Raw genomic sequence first — 20246 nt, forward strand, 5'->3', positions numbered from 1 at the left:
TCCAACCCCCTCCATTGCTACTGCTTGCCAGATAGAGTGTACAAACCATCTTTTATGGACAGTATATTATGGCGAGTCAGAGATGAGCAGTCAAGCCATATTTGAAATCAAAGCTAATAGAGACATTAGTAGTGAATGGCCACTTAGAAGCCTTAATATTGATATGCTAAATTGATTGTTTTCTATGGCAAAAGCTTTCTTGTCAGGAAACCAATGCCAGTTAGTTGATCCACAGCTTTCCTGCTCAAATGGCATTTGTTTGATGTCAATTCATCCAGAAGTTAAATATTAAATTCTGGACCAGAGTATGAATCCCTTTGACTGGTGATTCCCTCACTTTTAATCCATAAATACATAAAACTCTCTTCAGTAAAATATCTGAATGCATATCAGATATAGACTATCCATTTCTTTGGTTCAGAAATGATTGGTACCCAGAGGATAGATCTTAATGATTGTGGTGACTACTTAACTTTTATACCTTGCATCAGAAGTATGGGGGAAATCTTTATATGTGTGTTTCTCATTATACAGTATAAACCTTCTTCTGGCTGCTTTCTTTAGTGGTTGCCATAGCAGATCATTTGCCTCCATCTCACACTATCCTTAGCCTTCTTATTTTTATGTCCACAATTGTCACATCCATGAATCTTCTCTGTGGTTTACCTCTTTCCTCATGCCTGGTAGGTCCATCTTCAACAGCGCTTGAGCAATATATCTGCTATCCCTCCTCTGCACTTGCCCAAACCATCTCGGGCTGACTTCCATCATACAAACCTTCCCTTTCAATCTGGATCTTATCCTTTTCTCACAAATCTGTTGGAGTTGGTGGAGATAACACTCATATTCACCAACTCCAACCTGCCTGCATTCTTTACTTCATCTCTCTTGCACATTATCCGTTTTATTGAATGGCTGACCCCAGGTATTTTAACTACGCTACCTTCACAATCTCTCCTCAGTTTATCTTCACTTTTTTGTTTCAAAAAAAAAAAACAACTGTCACACCTACCGCTCACCACTGTTCTGCTGTCCTCATACATTTCCTGCACCACCCTCACATACAGTACTTCTATGCAACTCCCAACTTCTTAAAGCAGTATCACATTTCCTCTCTTGGCATCTTATCATATGCTTTCTGTAGATCCACAAAAACAGTGCAACAGCTGACCTTCTCTATACTTTTGCCTCAACACCATACCCCATACCCATGGTGTGCCTCATCCTGCTGCAGTTACTCTGCACATGGCCGTTGCTCTTAAAACAGCACACTTCATCTTCACTTTTTAGGGAACCTCTCACTCCACATGATTGAAACATCAATCCGGTTCAAACAGTCCAGTGCCTTCTCTCCTATACATAGCTGTCATTGTATATCTAAATTATTGTAGATTGAGCCACACTGAGCCTTGATATTTTCTTTTAACAGTTAAATGTCTCTACATTGTAACCATTTATGATAAAGAATTCGATTGATGGCCATAAAATTTGATGGACACCTTTCTACTCCCCTCAGGACCAACTGAAAAATGGCTTATGGTTGTTCAACCTTTCATCCACCGCCTCATTAGGGACTTTGTGGTTTCTAAGTTATGTCTAGTGCTATGTTAAAAGATCTCATTACAATTAAGAAAATATTCCAGTATCCTCATGAAAAATAATTATATTTTTGCTTTATTTTACAAGACTTTTATCAAGTGTATCTTCAATTTAAAACACCTAGTACACAAAGCAGGCCATACCTCTATGAGCGGGTGCCAGTGTGCGATTGGCTTCCGTGGGTACGTCAGCATCTCATTCCAGTGGTCTCGCCCAAGGCTCTCGGCCTCACTGCCTACCCTGCATACCCCGATCACTTCATTATGCCCAACCCTGGAGGACAGAAAAAACAGCACCCACAGAGACTCTAAAATGTTCTAAAATGCGCTGGCATGTCACATGAGAGTGCTAAATGTACAGAGGTAACTCACCGATCATAGTCCATGACAGCTATTAGCAGGCTGATCTGGTCAATGCTCTCAGGAGGAACATCAAACACAATGGCCTCATTGTACACTGGATTCAGAGTGTTACGCTTAGTCGATGTCTTTCTCTTCTTTAGCCTTCGACCATCACACATCAGAGACACTTTCACATATGGATCTGAGAAGAGAAAAGGTGTTAAGACTGAAGAAATAATTAAACAGATATACACACACTAATGCATGCATACCTCATCTTCCTACACCACCTCTTATTGGACACACTGTACTGTTGATCGGCACCCACCTGAGGCTCCAGTGATGTCCATGGCTTTGAGGTTTCTGGCTTTGATAATTGTGATGGTAAGCCTGCCAGCCGTTGGGAGATAGCACAGTGAGAACATCAGCTCTCCAAGGTCCACATTGTCCTACAAACAAATATATTGTGTTCCTATATTAGCACTGCACATCATCAACTTTAATTAACTTTTTAGATTCAACAATACAGTCACAGATGGAACACACAGGGATCTGTATATTGGCAGTTAAGAGGTTTGGTGATAAAATTATACTATATGGGTAACGAAAAGCACAACTGCTGTTAGAACAAACATGAAGGAATAGGAACCAAACAAAAACTAAGAGACATCTATTTCAGGAAACCGATTATGGATAAAAGCAGCTTTGGTTTATAATGAGCAGCACAGTTAAAGCGGATCCAACATGTAACACCAGAGGAACTTCACATATGGATCGTGGCTGAAATGCGGAAGCCTTTCAGAATCATGTCTGGATGATTCATCATTAATCACTAATAACCACGGCATTACTGTATCCCAGTATCAGTCTGTGCTAAAATGTGTGGAATCTACAATCAAGTTTGAGCTACTACTAAGATTATAAAAACGTCACTGCTTCCACTTCTTATTCACATTCATGCATATGCCAGACTCTTTTCCCAATTAACACATCTGAAAATAACGTGTGATGGTGTGATAGTGAGCAGTGCGTTTACGAGGTACAAGCACTGACAAGATTTATCACAGGGAAACTCTGATTTCTATTTTTATGCCTCCTCTCACATATCTGGCTGGTAGTTAGCTTCATGTTAGGAAACCTTAGAAATTAAGTGATATATTTACAAAAAGGTTTTTTTTTTCTTCAAAAGACTGATTTGCAGTTTTTAAAATAAGAACTAAAAATACAAGTTTCAATGGATAGGGTAGCAAAGCAGGTTAAGAGTGATTAATACAGAGGATACTAGCGATAATGTGTTTAAGATTCGTCAGGAGAAACCAGTCTACTAGAAAGACTTGTTAAAGATGTAGCAGAGACAGTGGAACACCATTGTTTCACTTGGAAATTAATAAGTGCTCCATCGCATACTGTACAAGATGATTTGGAGTCTGATTATGAGAGCAGCAGAAATGCCCATTAAGAAGCTACTGCTCAGAGTCTTCAGCTGAAAATCACTGAAAATCAAATTGAACAAAATGAGTTAATTCATCATAGATGACAGCATATGCATGCCTGCAAGCACACTGACACACACGTGCGCACATGCGTCGTCCAGGACCTGTGACATTCTAAGTGGGCGATGAGTTGATTCATCACACGTGTTGCTGAGGCGAAATCTACCTCCAACACCACATTATTGGTGTAGCTGTGAGCCTCGGGCATTAATGATATGCAGCTTATGAAGCCTTCGAGGTTTAACACACAAATTGGGGCACAAGCACAGGAATGTACACTCTGACACTCACATAAAGGTAAGCGTGTGCGGGGAAGGTAGATCAACTAGCCCTTCAGCTCACTACAGGATAATGTGATTTCCTTCTCCTATTTCACACATACACACACACATACACACATACTAAAGTTTTCAGACTATAGGATGTCGGTCACTACTCTTATGAGCACTCAAATCAAGCCTGCGGTCAAGATTATGGTCACTTGCGCTCGGCCAATGAAATTAGAGTGGTGCTTTAAAGCGCTCCAATAAAGCAGAGAGAGCATAAGGACGGTCCATCTTCTCCAATTATAACACTAACACCTGCTCTCCCTCAGGAGCAGCCAGGCTTTATCTATGAGCCTCTCTCTAGCTGTGTCTTTCATAATCATGCAGTCTAACTTGATCACTCTCCTCTCGTTCATCATTCTGCTTCGTCCTTCCACTTGTAGCCGGTCTTTAAAGTGTCATGTTTAACATTCTGATATGATGAAATAAACCACTGTGTTTGATATTTCTTAGACATCCAGACATAAAAAAGCATATGAAGCACTTTCTTTATGTGCTGCACCAAAAAGCAACTTTTTCTACTGGTAATGAGAAGCAAAGAAACATCCATCTATTCGCTTGTGCTTCTCAGGGTTGCTGGAGCCTATCCCAGATGTCTTAGGGTGAGAGGCAGGGTACACCCTGGATAGGTCGCCAGTCTGTCGCAGGGCCAACACATAGACAAAGACAACCATTCATGCTCACATTCACACCTATGGGCAGTTTAGTGTTTCCAATTAACCTATCCTCATTAACTGCATGTCTTTGGACTGTGGGAGGAAGCCAGAGTACCCGGGGTGAACCCACACAAACATGGAAATTAAACTCAGGACCTTCTTGCTGTGAGGCAATAGTACATGCTAACATGTCACCGTGAAAGAACCACATCTTAAATATATCTTTTATGACACATGGTACATAGACTGGTTCTTATATAGTGCTTTTCTACTCTATCTTGAGCACTTTACACAACGTGCACATTGCACACAGTACTTTTTTTCCACTGTTTCTGGGTGCTTCCTAACCAACATCCACACTCCGATGGATGCGTTGGAGAGCTACATGGGGTTAGCATCTTGCAGCGTCTTGTACTTGGCATGCAGACTAGAGCAGACTGGGACCGAACCATCAACCGTCCAGTTAGTAGGTGACCTGCTCTACCACCTGGGCTACAGCCACCAAACCAGCACATAGTGGAATGTTAAACAACTTTAAACAATCATTTTGTGCTGTGACAATAAGAGTCTCTGTCAGTTGCTGTTGTTGTGGTAGTAGACCGTACTGTTTGGCTGCCTGATACTGCAGAGCATCACAGAAGTACTGAACAATTGCACTCCAAGGCAATAGAGTTAGTCATTCCATTAGACAAGAAACGTATTCCTCTTTTACTTTATTAAGCAGATTTGCTGTTAAATTATTCATCTAAAATAAAGTGGGTGCCCAGAAAATGCTATCCTAATATTTAGGACCTGTAAAGTTCTCATTGCTCAGCCATATATGTATTTAAATAATTTTACAAACGTGAACTGACTTGACAAAGATTTTGTTTTTACTCAACTTTATACGGCCTACCCATTTCACATGCTTTATTGACATAATTGTATTTTGTACTTCTATAAACTGAATCTGACTGCAAGCAGCTGCAATCTGTACTCAGAAATTTCCATTCCATTTGTAGATTGAGAGTAACTTTTTCTACCACTTAGATGCCACTTAGACTGTGAAATACTCCATTCTTCTTTTTTTAACAATCACTGTATCCATGGCAAACTGATTACAGTTTTACTGGCTCATTAGATCTCCACAGCTTTAAACAAAGCTTTCATTCATGCTTCTTCTACTTTAAATTTTACTGACTATATAAAAAAAAAAAAAAAAAAAAACTCTTACGCCCCTGCGGGCGGTTTATCCTTCAAGCTCGGGTCCTCTACCAGAGGCCTGGGAGCTTGAGGGTCCTGCGCAGTATCTTAGCTGTTCCCAGGACTGCGCTCTTCTGGACAGAGATCTCCGATGTTATTCCCAGGATCTGCTGGAGCCACTCGCCTAGCTTGGGAGTCACCGCACCTAGTGCTCCGATTACCACGGGGACCACCGTTACCTTCACCCTCCACATCCTCTCGAGCTCTTCTCTGAGCCCTTGGTATTTCTCCAGCTTCTCGTGTTCCTTCTTCCTGATATTGCTGTCATTCGGAACCGCTACATCGATCACTACGGCCGTCTTCTTCTGTTTGTCTACCACCACTATGTCCGGTTGGTTAGCCACCACCATTTTGTCCGTCTGTATCTGGAAGTCCCACAGGATCTTAGCTCGGTCATTCTCCACCACCCTTGGGGGCATCTCCCATTTTGACCTCGGGACTTCCAGGTTATACTCGGCACAGATGTTCCTGTACACTATGCCGGCCACTTGGTTATGGCGTTCCATGTATGCCTTGCCTGCTAGCATCTTGCACCCTGCTGTTATGTGCTGGATTGTCTCTGGGGCATCTTTACACAGCCTGCACCTGGGGTCTTGCCTGGTGTGATAGACCCCAGCCTCTATGGATCTTGTACTCAGAGCTTGTTCTTGTGCTGCCATGATTAGTGCCTCTGTGCTGTCTTTCAGTCCAGCTTTGTCCAGCCACTGGTAGGATTTCTGGATATCAGCCACCTCCTCTATCTGCCGGTGGTACATACCGTGCAGGGGCCTGTCCTTCCATGATGGTTCCTCGTATCCCTCCTCTTTCTTGGGTTTCTGCTGCCTGAGGTATTCACTGAGCACTCGGTCAGTTGGGGCCATCTTCCCAATGTATTCTTGGATGTTCGTTGTCTCATCCTGGACTGTGTTGCTGACACTCACCAGTCCCCGGCCCCCTTCCTTCCGCTTAGCGTACAGCCTCAGGGTGCTGGACTTGGGGTGAAACCCTCCATGCATGGTAAGGAGCTTTCTTGTCTTTATGTCAGTGGCTTCTATCTCCTCCTTTGGCCAGCCTATTACCCCAGCAGGGTACCTGATCACAGGCAGGGCGTACGTGTTGATGGCCCGGATCTTGTTCTTACCATTCAGCTGACTCCTCAGGACTTGCCTGACCCTCTGCAGGTACTTGGTGGTTGCAGCCTTTCTAGCGGCCTCTTCATGGTTCCCATTTGCCTGCGGGATCCCCAGGTACTTGTAACTGTCCTCTATGTCTGCAATGTTGCCTTCTGGTAGTTCAATCCCCTCAGTTCTGACTACCTTCCCTCTCTTTGTTACCATCCGACTACACTTCTCCAGTCCGAATGACATTCCAATGTCATTGCTGTATAGCCTGGTAGTGTGGATCAGTGAATCGATGTCTCGTTCACTCTTGGCATACAGTTTGATGTCATCCATGTACAGGAGCTGGCTGACAACTGCTCCGTTCCGTAGTCGGTATCCGTAGCCAGTCTTGTTAATGATCTCACTGAGGGGGTTCAGGCCTATGCAGAACAGCAGTGGGGACAGAGCATCTCCTTGGTAGATCCCGCACTTGATGGTGACTATATATATATATATATATATATATATATATATATATATATATATATATATATATATATATATATTAGGGGTGCAACGATACACAAAATTCACGGTTCGGTTCGGTTCGATACTTTGGTGTCACGGTTCGATATTTTTTCGATACAAAAAAAATGTTCATGCCTTTTTAATTTGTCATTGATTAAAATTATAAATATATATTTTAACTCAAAAGTACAGTTTTTAAATTTAACCCTAACCCTTTGCGTGTTTTTTATTTTGACAGCGAATGCGGACCACTTATGGTTATATAGCTCATCATATTGCAGCCACAGAAATTATTTTGTCCATGAAACCATAAACAGTGTTGGGAAGGTTACTTTTAAAATGTATTCCATTACAGAATACAGAATACATGCCCCAAAATGTATTCTGTAACGTATTCCGTTACGTTACTCAATGAGAGTAACGTATTCTGAATACTTTGGATTACTTAATATATTATCATGCTTTTTACAACTACGTGAATGTACTATTGCTGTGTGATTTATTACTATTACTGAAGGTCCGCGACTCCGAACTGTAGTAAAGGGACCTCTGACTAATACGGCGGGGTCCCTGTCGGCTCGTAGCCGAAAAATAGCTTTACTTTGTTGTGTGGGTCAACTTTTCTTGCGAGAGACAGAGAGAGGCGTTGAAAGACTGCTCCAACGGAACTTATTGTTTTCGGAGGAAAACACGAACACGGTGTACAGTCGAGTCTTAATAGCTTACTTACAACTGGGCTCGTCAGGCACTCTTCTTGGCTGAAGTGGTTATTATTATATTTACATGCTTCCAGCTCCCGTTTTTCCTCGATGACAACTCGTACCTTTCCACTCCCCTTTTTCTCCCTCCTCGCGCTCACAGACCCATAACGTGTATGGCAGTCCATTCTCCCTGCAACACGGACTACACTGCCCATGATGCTACATTCTTTAGAGCTATGCTTGTAGCATTCTGTCTGTTAGCTTAGCACAACAACAACGAAAAGGCGCTCTCTCACCCAGGAAACACACAGTCGCAGAGACAGAGAGAGAGAGCCATGTTGCAAGGAGAGCTTAACTTCTGTCTCGCTAGCTTGCCCTGTGCTCTTCCTTCTGATGATGCTGTCTGTGTTGAGCGCTCAGCGGATCTGCGCTCGACAGTGCAGCCTAGGCGGAGTAGTCGAACGCAGATTCACTGAGCGCTCAACACAGACAGCATCGTCAGAAGGAAATTTGATAAAATAAATTAAAAATTTTGTATTGTTCGATACATATGCGTACCGAACCGAAAGCACTGTATCGAACGGTTCAATATCGATACGAATATCGTTGCACCCCTATATATAGAGAGAGAGAGATACATATATAGATATGTCAATGAATCATTGCGTTAAGGTTATTGTGCTCTGTAATGGGAGGTTTTCGGTTTCCCCAATTCTCTTTCTTCTCTCCCTTTATCTCCTTACTCAATTACTACTCTCAGGGGTAGTAATGGGTCAGGTTCTTTGGATGGCCTGCCCTGTGAGTAGTGGGGTGCTGGGCTCTTTAGCGGTCAAACTCAAGCTATGCCATATTTAAGGACCAGGTGGTGCTCATATTTCTTGCCAGATCATTATTGCCTATGGTGGTGATCGGGCCCTCTGCTGTAAATCAAGTTTTCCTTGTGTGTGTTCGGTCTGAGACCATGCTCTTTTGTCTCCTTCCCAGTGATACTTTGAAGAACAACAGCTGAAGACAGAGTCCTCCATCTTCCCCAGCTGCCACACTTACCTGCTTAACTCCAGCCAGTCACCTTCTTTTTGGAGGAAGATGTGCTTTGCTCACTTGCCTGCCTGCTCTCTTCTGCTTATTCATTTCTTTCTCTTTCCCTCTGGACTCCATTGGCTGCCTGTATACTCCCCTGCAGTCAGCTGCTAAAGATAACCAAGTACTTCATACTCACGTGGATCTCAGCTAACTCCTGTTTCCCTCTCCGACAGGAAACTTTGACCCATTCCTATAGAGCAGCACTTACCCGATTCGGTTACTTTGATTAATTATTTGGTATTGTTGCTGTAATAATGATCTGTAAACTGACGTAAGAGTCCTCCTTTTGAGTCTTTTTTCCAATTCATTATGACAGAACGATTTGGCCATGCGTGCAGCTGTGTCCCATGTCATGTTGTTGGTTGGCCAACACGAGCAGATTCAGAGCTTGTCAGCTGAGCAGCTACAAGTAGTCCACCAATGGCTCAAATGAACAGAAAGAAATGGCGAAATAAATGAAATGAACAGTGCAATTCAAATCATGAGCTGACACAGCCTTGCCCCACTGAACCCACAGGCACGCCTCAGATGGTTGAAGCTGAACCCCTGCCCTCCATCTGTTCCATGTCCTGAGCCCTTTGGAAGTCATTTGGGTTATTGTGGATGGTTTCTGTTGCAATGGTTACTGTTGTTTAGCTAAACATCTTGCTCCTTTACAAATGATCCCTCTTAAATGCACCACTTAATGAGGCTCTCTTGTGGGAAGAATCTTACCCAAACAATAACCCTGTTGAGTCCTTCATTTATGAATGATTTGTGGAGGATTCAGGATGGTTTTTGACCATCCTTTTCATGAGGAAGAGGCAGCAAGGAGGGTTTAAAATTTATGTCAAGTAAGTGAAAGTGTGCAGCAATTTCTGTTGAGTTTTGGATGCTGAAACGAGAGTATATGTTCTATCAGGTATGAGCTATCTTCTCAAGGTGACCCTGCCAGTTTGGATCATTTAATCTCATTAACCATAAAAGTTAACTATCACCAGCAGAAGCAGGTTCTGGAGAGAAACCTTAAATTCCAGTTATCCGCGGTTCCTACCACCTGATCCTCTCTAACTTCCACTTCCGGTGTCAGTGGACAGGATCATTCTGAGGAGTCAGTGCAGCTCAGCCGTGCTTAAACTAACTTTGCAAGAATTGCAGAAAAGGATCAAGGCTGAAGTCTGCATCTACTGTGGCCAACCCGGCCATTTCATTAGCCCCAGGAGGCCAAAAGAAAATGCCTCCCAGGAGAAGTGGGGATGTTGGTGGAAAGCACCCAATTTAAAACTGTTTCTAAAATGTTGTTGCCAGCATCCTTCTGTTTTATTCAGGATTCTGTGACTTTCCAAGCTGTAATTGACTCTGGAGCTAAACAAAGCTTGTTAGACAGTCAATTTATTCAGAAACTTGGAATACCACAAAGCTATTAACCACTTTTCTCTGGTCAATTGCTATCCCTGCCAGTTCCTAGTCACTCTCTGTCACACATAGCTCTGGATCTTTTTACTGGTCTGCCCTCCTCTGAAGGCAACTATATAATGCTCACCCTTATCAATAGATTTTCTAAAGCTGCTCCTTTTATAGCATTACCCAAGCCCCGTTTGACCACAGAGACTGCTCAACTACTTGTCCAGCACGTGTTCTCCCATTTCTGTTGATACAGTATCAGATAGAGGCCTTCAATTAATCTCCTAAGTAGGGAAGACTTGTTGTGGGGCATTTAGACCTAGTGTTATTAGCTTGTCTTCAGGGTTCCATCTCCAATCAAGCAGCCAAACTAAGAGACCAAATCAGGAGTTAGAAGTTGGATTACGTTGTCTTGTTTCTTCAAATCCTACCTCCTGTATTAACTATCTAACTTGGATTAAATATGCTTTTAACACTTCCACCTCTGCAGTTACTGGAAGCTCTCCTATCAAGACCTCTTTAGGGTAACAACCCCCTTTGTTTCCTGCCCAAAACTCATGGTCCCTTTGAGCCAAGAAATTGTTTTCCTTTTAGAGATGTGGGCTGGGTTACCTTCGCTTCAGTGATCACACCTGTTGCCCGTTCCTGTTCCTGCAGAGGAGTACCCGAGTCTGTTATTCCAACCTTTCATTAGATGTTAGATGTTTCTTGTTTCTGGAATAAATATCTGTAAACTGCCACAATCTGATTGTGACAAATTCTCTGTGTACTATATGCACTGCAGTGTTATTTATGATTACAATCAAATTTTCAAGATTTTTCTTTTCTTTTTCATCTTTTCAGTTTGAATAGTAAAAGAAATGAAAACTACAAGGACCAAAAAGTAAGCATCAGAGCATTTGACTCCCTTAAACACTGGAAATCCTGTTACATGAGAGCCAGTCAGAAGTACAATATATCTGCCTGGATGAACATGGTGGAAATAAATAAATCACTGACTAGGCTGAACTTCAGCTGCATAAATAAATACACCCTGGCAGAATCAGGTTAGGCAAAAGGATCCTTCATAATGTCCAGTCGAGTAAGACTAGTGTAAGACTTTAATCTGTAAAGAAGCAAACTAAATCCATTGCAACTTATAAAGGAAAAGTTGCTCTGTCACATGGGTTCCAGCAGAGATGCATCCATAGATCTGAACATTTCTTCCTCTGGCACACTGTGCATAAAATGCATGCTTACTCTAGTCAATCTAAGATTAACAGACTGATTTGCCCATTCCTAACTTTTTTTGCTCTCTCTTTGCTTCTTCAGCCTAATGACTTGTGAGTTAATTGTCCAATTACCTCTGAGATGTTAGTACTAGAAAGTCCATATTACCTTTTATAGCCACTACGTTACAGCTTTGGCGATTTAGCTTTTTACCCTCTTTAACCCTTTAAGACCTACCATAGAACCAAGCCCGCCAGAGCTTATATTATATTTTTACATGCTGTGGAGACATTTTTGGGAGCATTTCAAGTTGCTATACATCATTACAACCATTACAGCCTAAATTTTAATAATATGTATGCATTAAGTGCATAGTAATTACATAAATTGCAAAAAAGTGCAATAAACTACAAAAAAATTGAAAATCGTTTTGTTTTTTTTAAACATATATTTCTAGTTAGAGAAATTTAAGAGGCTTATCCCTCAAAACTGTAAATACAGAAAAGTTGCACAAAATAGTTTCCTACCACAGGAAATTTATTTTGAGTGTCTTCATAGTTTTATTTTTGAAAAACACCAATTTTTATACACTGCAGGAAAAACGAAAATAAATATTATAGTGCAAAAACAGCATATATATCAAAATAAAATATTTCCAGCAGTGCAATATGAGTCCTAAGCATCCCAGAATCAACACAGAAAGTCATAAAGTCAAACATAACTTTTAAAAACACCAGTATAGGCTCATGAGGCCCTGACGGTAATAAAAACTACATTTCCGCAAAAATTGCGTCACTTCCGGTTTCGGGCAGGTCATGGCGGACATGCGATAGTTCGCGCTGACGTCTATTCCAACGTAGGAAGTGTTATGAACAGCTGATCGGATCGGCAAGGCGTGTTTCTGGAATATTATGTTTTTGTTGCTCCAAGCGCTTTTTATGCAGTTTTTGCAAAGCTTTATGTGGAAGGAAACTGTGACCGAGGACAAGCTGATGGCATAAGATGTAAGTACAACTCCTCCAATTTCATATGCAAAAAAAATTATTGCGCTAGCTCACATGGTTGCAGAGCTACCGGGATTTTAAAGTAGTTGCACAAAACGGAGCGTGCCCGCTCCGATCGGTTTTAAAGGGTTAACAGGATATTTTAGAGGGTAAAAACGTCTGCTGAGAATAGAGGACTTGGAATGCCAATATCCTATCTGCTCCTCTGAGGAAAGACTGCTATTATATATATATATATATATATATATATATATATATATATATATATATATACACACTGAATAGGATATTATTTGTTTCCTATGACCTTCATTGGTGTCTGAACAGGACAAGCAAGCCTAGATTTCACCTGCATGGAAAGGGTTTGAACATTAAACCAGGTGAGGATAGATACATACCTTTCAGGTCAATCACATACACTCTCAGCGTTTTTAGCAAGTACACGTTTTGAGTGCATGCATGAACATGAAGTAGAATTTACCAGTAGTTGTTTGCTTTGTATAACAAGCTACTGAACAGTTTGGGGGGCATTTCATACTCTTATTGTCTCAATATAAATACATTGTACATGTACGTATAAAGCATATACCTTTACAGCAAGACTTAAGAAACGTAGAAATCTTATAATGAATCAGGAAAAATGCCATTATTATGGATAAAGGACCTTGTCGGGAAATGGAAAGCTCCTTTACTGAATTAACAACACACACACACACTCACACTTTGAATGTACATGCTGACCCCATTCATCATTGTCCTAATTACAGGCCAAGCAGATTGCAGTCAATAGTATTGACTGGCCCTGCAGACGCTGCAGGTTACAGTGGCTCTGAGCTCTTTATTGTCCTTGCTGTCCCCAAAAATCTTTCGCTAAGAAGAAAGAGGACAGAGACGTCTATCTGGCAAAAAGTCATCTGCTGGAAAGCAAATAATTCAAGGAAGCTGCATAGCTCAAGGGAGAAAATGCAGATAACATATAGAAAGGGCTTGTCAAGGTTTTGAGTCCCCAACCCAGAATTTTGAGTTTTCTTGGGCTTTAAATTTTTTTTTACTTTTTGGTTTTGTTCTTAGTTATTTATTGTTTATATCAGATTTTCTTCTTCTTTCGGAACTCGAGTCTTAGCTCTTTGTTCCAGTTTATGTTTCCATTAGTATAGTTTAGCTGGACAACATGAATTTTCAAAATCTTATTACATTTAAATGTAAAGGTAATAGTGGGGTGGCTGTAGCTCAGGAGGTAGAGCAGGTCACCTACTGACCAGTTCAATCCCTGGTTAGGAAGCACTCAAAGTTTAGAAGAAAGTGAATGTGGCATGTTGTATAGAGCGCTTTGAGTACTTTGAGAGAGTAGAAAAGCGCTCTATAAAAATAATGTAAGGTAAAGACCCAACAATAATATAGAGAAAACCAACAATCATAAGAGCATGTGGCAACAGTGGGAAGAAAAAACTTCCTTTTAACAGGAAGAAACCTACGGCAGAACTAGGCTCAGGGAGGGGCGGGGCCATCTGAGTTCAAGGTGAGGGTGGGAGCCAGAGATAAATAATAACTTGTGATTAAATGCAGAGTGGTCTGTAAACGCATAGAAAGTGAAAAGAGATGAGTAAAGACAAAACTCCCAAAATAACTGAAGCAGTTCAGTCAGTAAGCTTTTAGTTTTAGGACAATGTTATGCAGAACTTCCTTTTCACCCATTTGGTAATCCACTGATGAAAACGAAAAGTATGCGTCTTGATATATAATCTGGCCATTTTAACCTTTTCCTAATTCCTCATCGCTAAAATCCCCGTATGTATAATATCTTTTTTTTAATATGACTGAAGTCCTTTGCAGTGCTACTGAAAAATAGAGGACAAAGTGAAGCTGCATTCCTTCCTGTGCCAGCAAAGCATTCCAGAGTAGGATTTCAAAAGCTGCTCCAGTAATTAATCACATTAACAGCAACAACAACAACATAACAAGTGTTATAACTCTGACACAAATTCACAAAACATCTTTCTATTACTTGCTTGGGGCTATAAAAACTCTAGAAATATGTTAATTTTAATTAAAAATCAACATGCTAGAGTAACAGGTTCAAGATCTTGAGAATTTGCTTTTATGCCTAACCTTATATACATAACCATAACTTATAGACATCATGGCTCTGATGTCTATAAGCATGCAACTCAGAAACATGTATGCATTAGAGTCCAGTGCATATGGCCTGCAATGGCTAGGGGTTCATTCACTGCCAAGAGCCATGATTAATGCACAGACACTGTGAGAAGACCAACACGGGGTCCCAATCTGTAACCTCAAGGGAGGTAACCTAGTTCTGCTGGGGATAGTGAAAGAGGTAATAGAAACTTTATATTTTTCTTTAGACCTCCCTCATAGACCTAAAATCCTGAGACGCTCACATGGCTGTGCAGACACAAATCTGAGTAATCAAACTGATTCTCTGTAAAAATAAGAGAGAACAATCATTATCTATGTATTTTGTGCATGCATATAAAAACATGGGATTGTTTTAACAGATTTCTGGGCTTTGACTGCTTTCTGGAAACAGAGAAGCACAGTTACACGTGTAACCTCGTTTATGGACGCCTAATCTGAAGGCTAAGAGAGACTCAAGTTACAGTTTGGATTAACGTTACTTGCTGTACAAGCCGTCAACGTCATATTTTTTAATTTTTTACAAAATTGACATGAATGCAGCAAAATAAAAATAAAAGACCTGCCGAGCAACTTTACAAAAATCCTTTTTAATCCTGTGAAATTTAACCAGCTAAAAGTCAGATTGGGTCATATTAAGATATATGGAGAAAATACTTTGAAAACATTTACAAAATGTTCAGCATGCAACTCAGCATGATCTCGCTCTCTTCCTGTTCTTGTCACATTAAAAAAATAGAAAATGCGGTTTCCACTGTAAATTGATAGAATAGTGTATAACTATGATTTCCTAGTGATAAGCAAGAGTGAGATAGTTTTACCCTCTCTGTTTACCCACTGTGTGACAGTGGCTCTCAGAGAGTTGAGTCAGTGGACACAATATAAACTATGTGATGGAGGCCTTTGTGTTTAAATGTATCCATTTACCAGTTGATTTCATTCATTTTCTAGAGGCTGACATGTCCGTTGTTTTACGTGTGTTGAGTGTGATCTTTTTCATAGTACCAGGGCTCTTTCTGGTCTATTCTTGACTTGATGTGACACAGGTTAAAAATATACTTCAGTGATAACCAAACTCAACCTAATAACGACCACATACAGCTTCACCAATCCAAACTATCCATCTGCCAAAGTTGGTGTTCTTGTTCAAAAAACCCATTCACCAATTCAAAAAATAGAAAGTGACTTCTAATTCAGCCTTGCAGCTTGAAGTACAGGTGATTCAGTCAAATAGAACCTGTATTAATGGCACTGTTTCATTATAACTAAAGTTCACGTATGATTGAGTTTGACATCTTGAACTATACTGTATATCCTCTTGCTTAAAACGAAAATAAAGGTAAAGGTAAACTATGCAGAGTTGGAGATGTCTGTCAGTGTCCATTTTTATCTATGGTGTTAAGGTGGATGGTTAAAAAGGCATTATATCTAGAAAGTGGACGCCTTATGACTTGGACATACAAGACAGGACAGCTATACATCACATATTGAAAGTCTCAGAGGAGGGCCTGACCCAATTAGACTGACCTTATTTAGTTGGCAATGCTGTTGAGTCTGCGCAGTGTGGAAACAATATTTGTGAACCAATGAGATTAGTATGTGTGTGTTTATGAGGTGGGAGTGTTGTCCCACTGCGTCTTCACATCACTGTAGTTAACGAGGCACAAACAGGTCAGAACTGGTTTAACGCTGGCCCAGCTAACGATCATTTTCTCTCTTTGAACTTAATTAGTTGATGAGGAGCAGCTGCGTTGGCCTTGTAAGTTTCAAAGCCTCAAAATTAGGCTGAGTGGTGGTCACAATCCTGACACATTGGCACACATGTTCATATGCACTGTATTTGTCAGATGCTTTTCTAAAGACGTGCAAACGTATGGGCCTCTTTTATAAACAGAATCACAGATAAAAGCAGGAACACAAGTCTAATACCATCTTCAGCTATGTAAACACTCTTAATTAATCATTTGCATGTAAAATGCTGCTTGCAACAGTTATTAGACAAGGGAACAGAAACAACAAAGAAAAATCACAATTGCACTGAATGCTCAATTGATACAGGAGTTGCATAATAGGACAAAAGGACATGTTCTGTTTGGTGGACACTTTGGTTCTGGAATTGCAATCAGGGCAAAATCTACTAAACTGAAAAATGTAACTCACACTATCATGTCTTTGGTTTCAGAGCAAAGGGCTGCGGCAAGAGGTAAAGGAAAAAGTAAATGGTTTGACTACAAATGCATCAGCAAGGTACCTCAACAACTAATATCAAGGCACTTCATTACAGAAATGTTACAGTAAACAGTTTACGAATAGTTAATAAGAGGGGTTTAAAGCATTTCTGCACAAGCATCACTTTTCACACCCAGAAGCTACAGCCATCGTTTACCTACCTGAGTGCATCTATTCAACTTGGCGCACAACAACCTCTACACTCGTATGGTAACAGTGAGGCGTTGCTAACTGAGCTAAATGCAAACATCATCATGCAAGCAAGCTTACAATGACAACTGATTATGTTTTGCAGGTGTATAGCATCACCGCCATGTTGGTTGCGTGTTTTATTGTGCTAAACACAAACTATTTCTGTACGACTAATGGATATGTCATTACAAAGACAAAGCACAGAAAACATCGACTGCATCCATAATCAAGAGCCTTGGCCTATTTTTTATTCTGTAAATTGTTTACAGGCTCAAAACGAAATTAATTATTCCACCCTTGTCCTTGACTCACTTGTCTACCTGACTTCAGCATCTCTTTGATCAAATGGCCTAATTACAGCAGCGTGACTAAGACTAATATGAAGATAAAGTCTGATACCAGCTTTAAATAAAACACGGAATTTCTCATTTGGAGTTTTTACTCTGCTAAATCTATTTGCATATCTCACCAGCCTAAAAATCAGATTATACACTAGTTTGTTTTGAGTATGTTTTGAGGAATAAATGCTATGATTTCTGTTCAATGATTAGTGTAAGGCTTAACTTCTAAACTTCCGTACACAATGAAGCAATGCTTCACTTACAAATGACTAAATATGCAGAACGGTCTTTTAATCCTAGTCCGCCCATTACGATTCCATAAACAGATTACATTTGCTCATAATCAGTGTGATCTGACACTATTTGCCCATAAACAACAACAAAAATGTCTATCCTTCCCTGATAGGAGGATCTAACTTCCTAACTGAGTTACTCTGTGTACCAATGCTGTAGATTTATTCCAGTGAATAATGTAATATAGACAGTGTCACTGTATCTCTGTCAAACCGACCCTAATCTTATGTGTAGATCTGGGTCACTACCCCCAAGTGTTCCCTACTGGTTTCATTAAACATTAACTGTGTCTAAGTATATTTTTATGTCTTTGCCTCTTGAAACCACAGATGAGTTCCACTTGGAGGGGAAATGAGATACAAGTCCGCTGACTTATCTCCTTCCCTCTGCTGTTATAACAGGGTTTTACAGGAGTTCTTGCTCTTTTTGATTGTTTGAGCAGATTTGTTACAGACTGAAAAAAAGACAAGGGATTTTGGGAGCTACAGATAGTGTCGGTCTCACCATCAAGTCTCATGGTACTGACAATAAATAATAAAACGTTTAGTAAATGTAATAAATGTGGCCTTAATATGACGAAGAGAGAGTAAAATGGACAGTCAAAGAATGTAAAGAAGCTAGTTCTCACCGAGGTTACATATTGTATGTTCCGGCACAGTTTTGTCTCCCGGGGAAAGTCGGAAAGATCCAAGAAGTTGTCCACCACCACTTGGCCAATCAAATCATGGCGAGAGAACCTGTCAAAGTCGTAAATACTGAAGTGTAGCTTACGATTCGACAGATCTGCGTACGCCACAGGAAAGAGGAACACTTCATCAAAAACCGGGTTGAGTGTCTTCCGGTGCACCTTGGTCTGGTGCTTGGTTTTGCGGTCGGGCAGCAGGTAGATTTTGACGTAAGGATCAGAGGTCCCTGAGAAATCCTTGGCAGGAAGGTCCTGGGCCTTGTGGATCTTCACGATCAGCTGCTCCAGGTCAAAGTCAAACTTAAGGATAAAGTGAAGGCGCCCACAGTTAGAGGTTCTATGGCCATCTTCTGCATCTATTGAGCGCTGCTTGTAAAGTTCTGGTTTGATCCGACCCAAACCAGACAAAGACTCCTGGCGCTGGAACTGAGCAGGGTTGAAGTCGGGATTGGATAAGTTCATTTGACGACGGAAGGAGTTGTGCCTGTAACAAAGTGGTGTAATTGGAAGGTATATAAGGCAATTCAAATTATTCAGCAAATATATTCTTAAATCTTTGCATCTACTGTGTTCTCTAGCAGCTGAGGCCTGTACTACAAAGTAGGATTTTGGGTTTAACAGGCTAACTTAAGGTCTAACCCTGCGTTTTCAGTGTTACAAGATTGGTACAAATTTTCCTTGATAACTTATACTGCACATGTAAAATGTTCTGGAGGGAGTTATTTTTGAGAAATGAGAGCAAAATATAAAAAACTAAATATTGTCACCGTTCCTTAAAGATTCCAAAGATATAGTTTCACTGACAGTAATAGGTCCTGTAGTTCTGACAAACTATTGTTCCCAGATACGCATCAATAAATATTAAAAACACCTTTATTTCTATGCTAAGGATGTCGTAGTGTAATCACAGCTGATGTGAAGCTTCACCTGGCATTAGTTGAATGAATGATGTCACGTTGGAAGTTAACATTTGGTATGAAAGAACCAACAGGGTAAGTGAAAAAGTTAAGAAAGTTAAGAAAAAGATATCCTGGATATCCCGAACTTGCTTTGTAGCACACATCCCTGATGTATACTGTCACTTTCCTAATTAAGAATCTCTGAACTCTGTCTGTCATCTGTATTTAACCTGTCAGCAACACTAAATACTGGACAACAGTTTTAAGAACTACTTACCGTACAGAAGAGGTAGGTTCAGTAATCTGTCTCTGAACCCTGTCCCTGGCCAGAGTGTGAGCATGGTTTTTCTCCACCTTAGTTTGCGTCTCCAGTGGGATGTCAGGTGATGTGTGGCTTATCTTCAAGGCCGACTCCGGGACAGGCACACCCGAAGGGGGCCCCGAAGGCTCCTTCACACAGCCATCTTCACTGTATTCCCTTTCCTCCCCGTCCACCTGCACAGCACACATCAGTGTCTGCATTACTGCATGCTATTAAAAAAATATAATGTGGGAATGCTTAGTTGGACTGTTAAATTAATTTCTTGGCTGTATTTTTAAACAGAAGTGCCTTAAACCTGAAATGCTTCCACCTCTTTAAATACTTGAGTCATTATCCTTTTTCTTATTTTAAGATAAAAAAAAATTTAAAAGACATGTACTTTTTTGAAACATGATGTGTTTCTGTTGTAGACTTATTCCTGTAGCGCGACTGCCACTAATCACGGTTAAAATGTTATAATATGAAGCTCTAAAGACTGCCCTT

At 40.7% G+C, this 20246-nt stretch overlaps 1 protein-coding gene across 1 annotated transcript in view; it reads right to left on the reverse strand.

Moving 5' to 3' along the window:
- Positions 1-20246, reverse strand: part of syt9b (synaptotagmin IXb) — a 68165-nt gene that overhangs the window by 14091 nt on the left and 33828 nt on the right. The window contains exons 3-7 of the mRNA XM_086301912.1: positions 19719-19936; positions 18486-19026; positions 2269-2389; positions 1971-2142; positions 1743-1872 (exon numbers count right to left, since the gene is read on the reverse strand). Coding sequence (XP_086158038.1) covers positions 1743-1872; positions 1971-2142; positions 2269-2389; positions 18486-19026; positions 19719-19936 — 1182 coding nt within the window. The remainder of the gene's footprint in view (positions 1-1742; positions 1873-1970; positions 2143-2268; positions 2390-18485; positions 19027-19718; positions 19937-20246) is intronic.

This window comes from Aulonocara sp. 'chitande type north' Nkhata Bay, linkage group LG7, assembly GCF_057382095.1.
Source record: "Aulonocara sp. 'chitande type north' Nkhata Bay isolate Kocher_YH1m ecotype deep benthic linkage group LG7, A_spYH_male_GT1.1, whole genome shotgun sequence".
In the NCBI taxonomy this organism is placed as follows: Eukaryota; Metazoa; Chordata; class Actinopteri; order Cichliformes; family Cichlidae; genus Aulonocara; species Aulonocara sp. 'chitande type north' Nkhata Bay.